This window comes from Rhipicephalus sanguineus, chromosome 2 (assembly GCF_013339695.2).
Source record: "Rhipicephalus sanguineus isolate Rsan-2018 chromosome 2, BIME_Rsan_1.4, whole genome shotgun sequence".
Classification (NCBI taxonomy): Eukaryota; Metazoa; Arthropoda; class Arachnida; order Ixodida; family Ixodidae; genus Rhipicephalus; species Rhipicephalus sanguineus.
Window position 1 is genome coordinate 47,707,672 of NC_051177.1, and position 9,820 is coordinate 47,717,491.

Here is a 9,820-nt window from a genome sequence, read left to right on the forward strand (position 1 = left end):
AACGCCAGCACGAACACCACGAGACCAGTCCATGGCTGCTTACTCTTCGCTTGCAGTCAGTTGCTGTGCTAGCTGCTTCCCGTTTGAAACGAAAACTAGGTGGAACAGATAGCCTGGTGGTGCACCTTGGGAGGAACGGCTACCAAGTTGGGGGTATTCATTACTGCGCCCACGCATTTCCATTGGTTTCACTCGGGTGGGGGGACATATGCGTGTCGTTCAGCGCACGCGCACACACACGCACGGTAGTCGCCGCACACAGCGTCCGCTTTTATTCTTTGTTCAGGTATGTACAGGGCCGACGACGGTCCGGGGAAGTTCACAGTATGGAGCAGCTGGCGCTACAGCAGCCGCTGCTTCGTTCTTTGCTCTTCTGGCGTTGGTCTGCGTGGACGAGCGAGGATTAGGCCGGGACAAGGGTGTGTCTCAATGACACAGCTCACCTTGAGAGTTGGGCTCGGGCAGGTTCTCCCGGGGCACGAGGTGCATCACAGTGGTCTTGCCCAGGGGAAGCTGCAGCGCTGTTCAAACAAATACTCTGCTCAGGATTTCAATCCCGCAGTGGTGACGATATTTGGTTTTTAATGGAGCGAGGGCCAAGCGTCGCCAAAGAGCACAGTGACTGATAGTGTGGTGTTTACAATGAATAGTGATTTACGATGATAGGATGTAATATGGCTGTCGAGTGGCCTAAAAAACCCCGCTGTATGGAAGCGTAAAACAATATATATACTATAAATTATGACAGTGGCATGCGGAGTGATCTATAGGTGTTCAATCAATGGCAAGTGATCATGATACTAAAATGTTAAAACCTAGAAATAGCACTTATGCCTCCTCGAGGCCTCTGAGCCCCAAAAGCCGGAGGCAAGTGCTTTCTAGTGTGACTACCGCAGCGGTAATGGGGTGTTTTAGCAAGAACAGTAATACCATATGACAGGTACGGAAATACCGTACTGTCATTGTTGGCACATAGCCTTTTTAATACGCAAGACTCCATAGCCACTTTGATCATCTCATCATGTTACTGTAACGCAATAAGCAACTTGGGTGGCCAGAATGTTTTAAAAAATGCAGCGTACTGTCCACGACAGCATGGTATATCTGTGCTTACTGTACGGTAATACCGTCACTGCTAAAAACTAATGTTTCTCAGAGGGAGGCTTATGTCGAGAGTTACTTGCAATAGCCACTCACTGGAGAAAAAGTTAATGCAAAAATCAACTGCAACATAATCAGTGTTTATAATTTGTTATTTAAAAAGGATAAAAAAAAAGAATTTACACACATGCAGAACAGATATCTATGCTCTGCTATGGAAAGACTGAAATCTAAATAAAGAAGGAAAAAAAATGCCAACATACAGATCATGCTTCAAGAATTGGGGTGCGTTGCACACACGTTATTTCAGACATTAACAAAAGTGTCCCCCCGTGAACGATAAACTGACAAAATTTGGAGGGGGGTGCCCCTACTTGGTCGTGGATCAACATTCAAGGTAGCAGCGAAGAGCTGCTAAGAATAAAGAATGTACACTTGTGCTTCTAATGAAATGCTTTATTGAATAAGTATGCATCACTGTGTTTATTCGCCCTTGCTGGGCGAATAAAAACAGTGAAAATAGCAGGAGGGGAGGGGGGGGCTTCCTCAGTCATTGGGACATTTCAGAATCTTGAAAGGGGAGGGGGGGGCTCGGGATTTTACGGCATATTTTCACTGTGCACAGTAAAATACATAATTAGAATTACCTAATGCTAATGGTTATCAAGATATATGGTAAAGTATGGGGCATATGGGGCACTACCATCTGGGGCAGAAGCTTGGAAAACAGTCAAGATGAAGTTAAGCTTATGAATATGCAGCGCAATGTAAACGGAAAATTACGGGCATTAACAAGAGAGGTGGGAAGACAGCAGAGAGGATCAGAGAACGAACAGCAGTAGGCAATATCCTAGTTGACAAGAAAATAAAAATGGGTCTGGGCTAGTCTCATAATGTGTAGGACATATCAGTCAGTAATGGAATGGATACCATGGGAAGGGAAATGCATCCAAGAACGACAGAGGGTTAGGTGGGTGATGAAACTGAAAAAATCGGAGGCGTAACACCGGGTCGGCTTGCGCATGACAGGCTGAATGGAGATCACTGGGAGAGCCGGTTGTCATGCAATTATTACGGACTAATGTCGGAAATTCGTAATTTCAGAAGCACGACCTAAGATGACATAAAAACATCATGTTTACTCCCATGCAACCAATCAAGGTACATTATTAATCCAACGAATATGGGGTTTTAAAATACAGCACAGAATGAATGTTGCAGGTGATAATACATTTAGATTAAGCACTTGTAATAAGCACTGCATGATGACAAGGGTTGGCTGACTTCATAATAATCCCTAAAATGTTGGTGTTAGCATTAGGTTTGATATTAGGTTGTGCCTTGCTTTTAGACATTCACCTGCAACAAGCCACCAATATAACAGATACTTGTCGTTTACTTTCAATTCTTTGTAAGAATGTTAATGTAGTCATGCAGTACACCACAGTACAAAACTTTGTTAGTGATGGCACACTTTACACAATGTAAAGTGCTCAGCATTTGCAACATGACAATCTGAGAACAAGGCTGCTGGTACTTGTTGCCTCAATGGAGAGAGCACTCATGAAAGTGAGCTGACAAATTGTGGCATATAGTGAGGGCAAAAACATTTGCGTCACTTAGTGAATGCATCTGGTCAAGTCGTTCAGTCAGCGTTTCATGGTGACACAGGCGAATATCACAATTATATAGCTAAACACTACAACAAAACAAAGTTCAACCTTAATTCTGCCCCAGACAGCATATACCGAAATCCAGAAATGAAGCTTAAGACAAGGCATGACGAAACTTTGAAGTTTCATGCCATCTTTTTAAAGTGCAATATTACTGATATTTGAGCTGTTGGTTTAAAAGCATATCCGTAACACAATGCAAAGCACATGTGTGACTTGCATGCCATTCAAATATGAGCTTTACGAGGTTTTCATCTCATGTGCATGCACGTGTTTACGCAGTGAGTTGCCCATTTTGTCTCCATGCCTACTGATCTCGGCTACTGATGCAATGTTACCGAACCAGTGATGTAATACACAGCACATGAGTCCTCTACAAAATCCTTAGGTTGTAACTTAGTGCTGTACAGTGAGAAATGGTTACTCCGAAATTATAACAATATCACAAGATTGAACAGCCTGTTTTCCACTGAGAACTCAATCAAGCAGCAGATGTTTTCATGCAACACCAGCTTATTACCGCCCAAAGTCACATTGCCGTGTAGAAAGCGCCCCTGATAGATTAGGCGCATCTCTGCCTCAGGCCTCGTGACCGTCAGACACAGCACCTCGTATTTTCACGACCATGCTTACCTATTACAATGAATGTAGTATTGCCAAATATTAGTGAATGTACTGGATCAAATGATTCTTTCTTCTACATCCTCGATACTGAAGATGAAAGAACGCACAATGATCCTACAATGGCCAAAGGAGCCAGTGAAGATTACCAACTTAGAAAGGGAACTACGACAATTTAACGAATGAAACACAATGATACTGCTCTAAGTGTCACATTGTCTTGGACCGAAGTGTTCTCCAAGTGAAACAACAACCCATCTGCTTATACTTAAAGGGCCCTGCAACACTTTTGAACAGGGTCAAAAGCGCTGCCAATCGGTAGTCGAGGCCTCCCGAGAACCGCGAGCCAAATATTATAGCGAAGCGAGCGGCCTGGAATTTACAATAAATTCTCAAAGTCAGCTGAAAATCGCTCCCTCTTCTCTCGACAAATGATGTATAAGTCCGCAATATATGACGCGATTGTCGGCAGTTCCCCATTGGCTGATGTTATAATCACGATAACGCCCTCTTGTACCTTCGTTGTTAATTTTGTGTTCAATAAGCAGATAATATGTATGTTTATATTGTGTTTATGCCGTTAAAACACCGAACAAACATTAATATCAGCACTTCCGGTCTCACCGACAGCTCGTCTGCTCGTAGCTGCGTGGTTGCGTTTTCTTCACCATGCGCAGTGCCGAAATCGTGAATATTTCTGTGCTTTTGACCATCGCCGGTTGGCGTTGAGAGTGGCAGCCATTAGTGTCAGCTGCAAACTGCATCGTCGGCACGTTCTCACGACCGACCCAGGCAGCGGTGCAGCATTTCTCCGATAACAATGCTGGCGCCGGCTAGCTAGGATACCTGTGTTCGCTGTATGGCGAGAGTCCCGTTCGCTGTCTGTTCAGTATGTCATCGAGCCGTACCTCGGCGTATCCTCCCCGTAGTCTCAGGTTCCCGTGAATCCGCGACACAGCAACCAAGCAGACTCGCATTTTCACGGTAGCTGCAGACAGCCGGGGGATGGGTCCGCCGCTGGCCCGATGCCCCACGATCCTTTCTTCTAGTCTTTAGTTCTTTGTTGTCAGCCCGCGCTCGCTGTGCGCCCGCATTCGAAGAGCAAACAGCATCGAAGTACGCCACTGGGAGAAGGGTGCACGCAGCTTTGGCGTGTTGAACACGATTCAAGCGCGAGCAGTGCGACGAGGCGGTGTATCGGAGTGTAGGTCGAAACCCATCTCAGCATGTCATTCGTTCCAAACGCGCACGCAGGTTTGCGTCCATGGTTGGCAGAGCGATGAAAACACTACGGCAGTTCGAGGTGCACACCCAACATTACCAAAACCGACTTGCAGTTTTCAAGCACGGCGCGATACACGGTGCAATGGCTCCGATCGACGACGACCGTGCAAGCCGACCGGAAGTGGAGCCACAGACCATGTGGTTGCGCCAAGACGCCAGAGAGAAAAAAATGAAGAAAGAAAATGCCGCCGGTGCTGACGTAACACTTCCGGCGCATCCTCGCACCTCCGCCCTCCCTCCCTTCCGCCCCGCGCAAGCTTTCCGCGCGCTCGCGGCGTTGAGTTGAGGGAGAAAGCTGCGGAACGTGATCTCTATAATTTGGTAACACCACGTAGACTTGACAGATTCGAAAAATTTTTGCGGAATATGAATCGTGAAGAGTCATAAGTCAATAATGAGACTATTCCAATATAACTAAGAAAGGTGTTACAGGGCCCCTTTAAACATGAGGCCAAAACTTTCGGTGAACCTGCACTTTAATGGACTTTAATACTAAATATGAATAAGCATATTGAAATGATCAGACAAAAAACTGGTTTGAACTTTCAAACCACTGCACCACTCGACTAGCAAGAAAAACAAGTATTCCGTATTTTTGACAGGCAGTAAGATCATGAAAATTATTGCTACTAATTTTTCAATCAGCGTACTGAGAGTACAACTTTTCACTGTCAGAAAAAAGTGGTAACAGCCATTACAATATTCCTATATCTGGGATTCACCATTTTTGGTAGGAAAGAGGAAAAAAAAGATATGCTGCCCGATTCTTTTACTTGGGATTTGTTTTTAACTTAAAACAGGGAACCGTAACTGAACGCCGCAAATTTAGCAGAGAGCTAAGATGGCAATCAGTGTGCGGCTGCCAATGCAACCTATGCCCCCCCCCCCCCGTTATTATGACACTGTTACACTCATTGTCAAGCTGTATGACGTTGTGCCTTTGCTGGAATGCCGCTTAAATGCTTATTTTGTGTATTGGTCCCAACTAGTCTTACTGTAATCAGCAGCTGTATAGCCACCTTTTAGTGTCTGAATAATTGGTGCACTAGATCAGAAAAGTTATCAATTGAAAAAAAGAAAGAAAAAAAGAAAGCCAACTCGGTGAAAAACCTGACGCCTACTTTATCCCAGCCTAAACATGTCCACCTCGTATTATGCGTGCAGATGATTTATGCAAGTCAAAACATCATACATCAATTTGCCAACCACATGTTCCCCTAAACCTCCACTGTAAATACTGCGTCTGTGTAATGTCTTTCTGGCTACACTCCACAGTGCAAAATGTGTTAAAGGCTGTAGGGCGGAAATAGTTTTTATCCTCTTGGAACTGCACAATGCTGGTTACAGTATCTTTCATAGACAATACTATGCAGAACAGGCAATGCCCCATCGCCGCCCATATGGCACCATCACATCTTCTCACCTTGAGGCCAGTTGTCGAACACGTGCTGGGCAATCTCTGCAGCCGAGTCATTCGGACTGAAGGCGAACTCCTTGGTCTTGCCGCTGACCAAGATCAGCCGCAGGTTCACCTGCGAGAGGCGCCATGTGTTCAAGTCATGCTGCGACAACACTTAGCCTCCAGTGCGGACACATATACTGACGCGGTCACCGGTGCCTTCCTCCCGATGAGCAGAAACCCCTCGTGCTGTCCACCTGGCAAAGCAATCGACACATCACATCCAGCACCTACATGCACTGAACTACATCATAGCACAATGACACTGAAGAAGTACGATTACTATCCTACATCTTGAAGAGAGAATGAGTACTTCATACGGCAAATCGTCCCCACGATACAAAAGCCAGAACAAAGCTCAGGTAACGTTCATGATTTCCCGAAGTCAACGTGAGAAGAAAAAAAAAAACTGCTGCTCCACTTCTACAAATACCCCTGCTCTTAAAAGTTCCAAGTGTTCTATTGCACAATTAAGCAAGGCTTGATTTTTTAAATACATATATTCATATACCACTTTCACACAGAGACCCTGTTTTTGGTGAGCTTTTACCTTCTTAGCTCCTTGAATTGACATCCTATCATACTTCCTCCCAACTGTAGAACTTTTCTACCTTCACGGATCCCATTTGCACCCACAAAGAATTGCATCTTTACAACTTTGGCAGCACATTACTACGCCTGACAGTGAAGTGGTACTACCCTCAGGGCATTGGCTGCACTGTACGTTTACATAAGGTGAATTCACACGTTTATAGTGATAGCAGCTGTTGTGGACGCACATTTATGGTTTGAGCCTGTATACAACGGAGTGTGTGGAGGTTCACTCTACAAGTGAATATGATCTATTAAGTGCCTCTTGCTGCCAGTGGAAGAATGGCTACACATGTGCACAGATTGAACCAAGCTCTCATGTGTGGTAGAATTGAATCTTTGGATGCCGTGATCTTGGGGTCTTCAGGGCAATGGCAGAGTACGAGACCGTTTCCCACAGATCTTGGCCACCAGAACGGCCATTTGTTCAATTTTATGGCATAGCATAAAGCTTGACGTACAGCAGCACTGGTACCACTGAGCAAACCAAGAGAATAATTCGTACCTGGATGGTATGGTACAGAGAGCTTTCCATGTTCAGGTACACAAACAGGTTACTTCAAAAACAAAATTTAGACAAGCAAGATCTAGAGGGCTGATTACAGGGGCCCTTAAAGTCAGTGCTTTTCTTGCATTTGGATGCAGTGGGTGTTCACAATTAGTTTCCAAAGTGAAGTGTCTGACATGCTTATGTCCCATAAAGAAAACAAGCAGCTTCAACTAATTAAAAGCTTCCCTATCCTAACACAGCAAGCAGAACTATTTAAATTATCTGCAAGAATTAGTGCAAGGGTAACTGTGCCACCAGCAAACTCAATGCTTTAAAACGCCACATTTCAAAGCTGCACCGTGTGCAGCTGAGCAAATGCCGTTGACTGCATACAAATATTGGAACCATCTCCCTTTTGTTCTTATGTTGTGCTGATGTGATGAAAATGAAGCAACTGCAGCTAAATCACTCACCACAATTGGCACATTTAATGCCGCTAAAATGAATATTTTCCGTAATCTAATTGAGCAAGAGTGGCAACAAAGCTTCCATAAGACAAGTCGTTTCCGACCTTATAATGTGCAATTGCTTCATAGCCACAACTCCTTCATACCTCGCACTTGCAAAAAACAGCTCAATAATTTCCTCGTATTTTTGTTATCTGGGCTAGCTTACTGTCACTGAGTATCCACACTCAAAAGCAGAGGCTATAAGAAGTACAGTTACTTGGAAAATATGCAATACAATGCAATTAAGTTAACTTCAGCATTTAAGTATGGCACATAAAAATGGCATAAGTTAATGCCAGCCAAAGGGGAAGGTATGAGAAAATGAGGTCGCTTGTGCATGAGGATGGTTTGATGACATTCATAGACAAAAGGAAAATGTCTCAATAAGCTTAAAGAAGCTGTACTGAATCGATCTTACTGACAATCATAGATTCATGTCACCTGAGTCCGCATCTACTCAACGGTACTTGAAAAAAAAAATAAAAAAGTTAAGATTTACAGGTATGCTCGAATGTAGAAAACATGGGACTCTTATAAGTAAGCTTCAGACATTTCAGCAAAGGTAAATGACCAAGGAAAAATCTGAAAACAACAAGTAGTACATTTTCACAGCTACACTCCATCCAACCAAGGAATAGTGCTGGTTCTAATGGGGACAATATACTGTGGCCGCAGGATGTGCAATGGTAGTTGTTTCTGCAATCCTTTGCCTGTTTCATGTCTTGTTCTGCAGCATAATAGCGCCCATCCGCAAATATATTGTAGTGGCCAAGCCATGGCTGTTTTCGATTTGGTTTTTATAGCCGGCAAGTATCACGACTGTCAAGTTATTGCCGAGATTTATCAGGTCATCGGCTGTGAACTGAAAGTTGACAATGTGAAAGTATCTTAACCGAAACCGATGGTCCAAACATGCATCCATAGCTAGACGCGTATGGCTTGCGTGAAGCTGGCCTCTACTCTTTTTTGGCTAAGATAATCTGCCACTCCAGTTTCAAAAAGAATGCGCAGAGGAGTGGCGTTCTTAGTGCACACACTAAAACCGGACATTCATGACCTTTTAGTTTTTGCGTTTGATTGTTAGTAGTTGCACCACTTTCACATTAATTCCGCAAAACTGCGAACAACAGGGTAAGGCCGTATTTCAGTTTTACGCCTTCCTACACATGGCATCGGCATTTTCCAACCAAGCATCCTGATGTCACGGATTGTCCTGTTCACATTGAAGGTACTACACGTATGATCGAGCGACGAAATCTGAAAGACTGCGTAAAATGTTCCTCCTAGCGCCTTCGTGAACGAACCACACGAAGTTTAGGTATCACTCCAAGCGAACGAAGAAAAACACGATCGCGAACAGCCAACGCTCCTAAGCGAATGCTCCAGTATGAAGAGATGGTAAGATTGCGTAGAAGTGGCAAACAACAGCTTCTTGTCAACTGTTTCACAAATGCGCAGGCGCTAGTTTAAACACTGTACACGACAGGCGAGGTAGTCTGACGACAAGACAGGTTTCATGACGTGCGCATAGGCGCCTACCGATTATGATCGACCAGAAATGTCGGAATGCGAGTTTTCGCTTGGAAGGGCAGGCAAGGAGAGCAGTCGCCTCACAAAGTCGATTGTCTACGGACCAACGCGGGTGGGGCGGGCGACTCGCATCTCGTTTTGACCCCTCTCAGAGGGCTCCAGGCCGAACCGCTGTGGCGGCCGCGTTCCCGTACACTTGTGGACTGACTAGCTTCTGCAAAAGCCAAGCCCCGACATGCGCGGATCGATGAGGCTAAGCGACAAAGCAGCAGGCGAGTCAGCCATGCGTGCGGCGACCCAGTAAGGATCTCGGCTCACCTTGTCAGACGGAATCCGGCTGCTCATTGCTGCGAGAGTCGAGCACAAGGCTGGAATCCGCGACGCAGCCGAAGAGACGTTTCCGCAGGACGGTGCCTAATGGTGGACGGTGGGCTATGCCTGACGTACCGACCCACGGCAGAGATCACGTCACGAGCATCACTTGGATGATTGGATTTTCGCGACGCTCACGCCGCTCGCAAACAAAGGCGAGCATGAGAATTTACGAGGAGCTCCGCGGACA

General features: G+C 45.2%; 1 protein-coding gene across 1 annotated transcript; it reads right to left on the bottom strand.

Annotated features, from left to right (window-relative positions):
• Window positions 1–241: 241 nt before the first annotated feature.
• Window positions 242–9,820, bottom strand: LOC119381568 (ubiquitin-like protein 3). The gene is made up of 5 exons (XM_037649343.2): window positions 9,577–9,820; window positions 6,103–6,211; window positions 3,295–3,348; window positions 444–521; window positions 242–384 (listed from the first exon to the last, which is right to left on the bottom strand). Exons 1-5 carry the CDS (start codon window positions 9,601–9,603, stop codon window positions 320–322), a joined length of 333 nt encoding a protein of 110 aa, XP_037505271.1. The 5' UTR covers window positions 9,604–9,820; the 3' UTR covers window positions 242–319.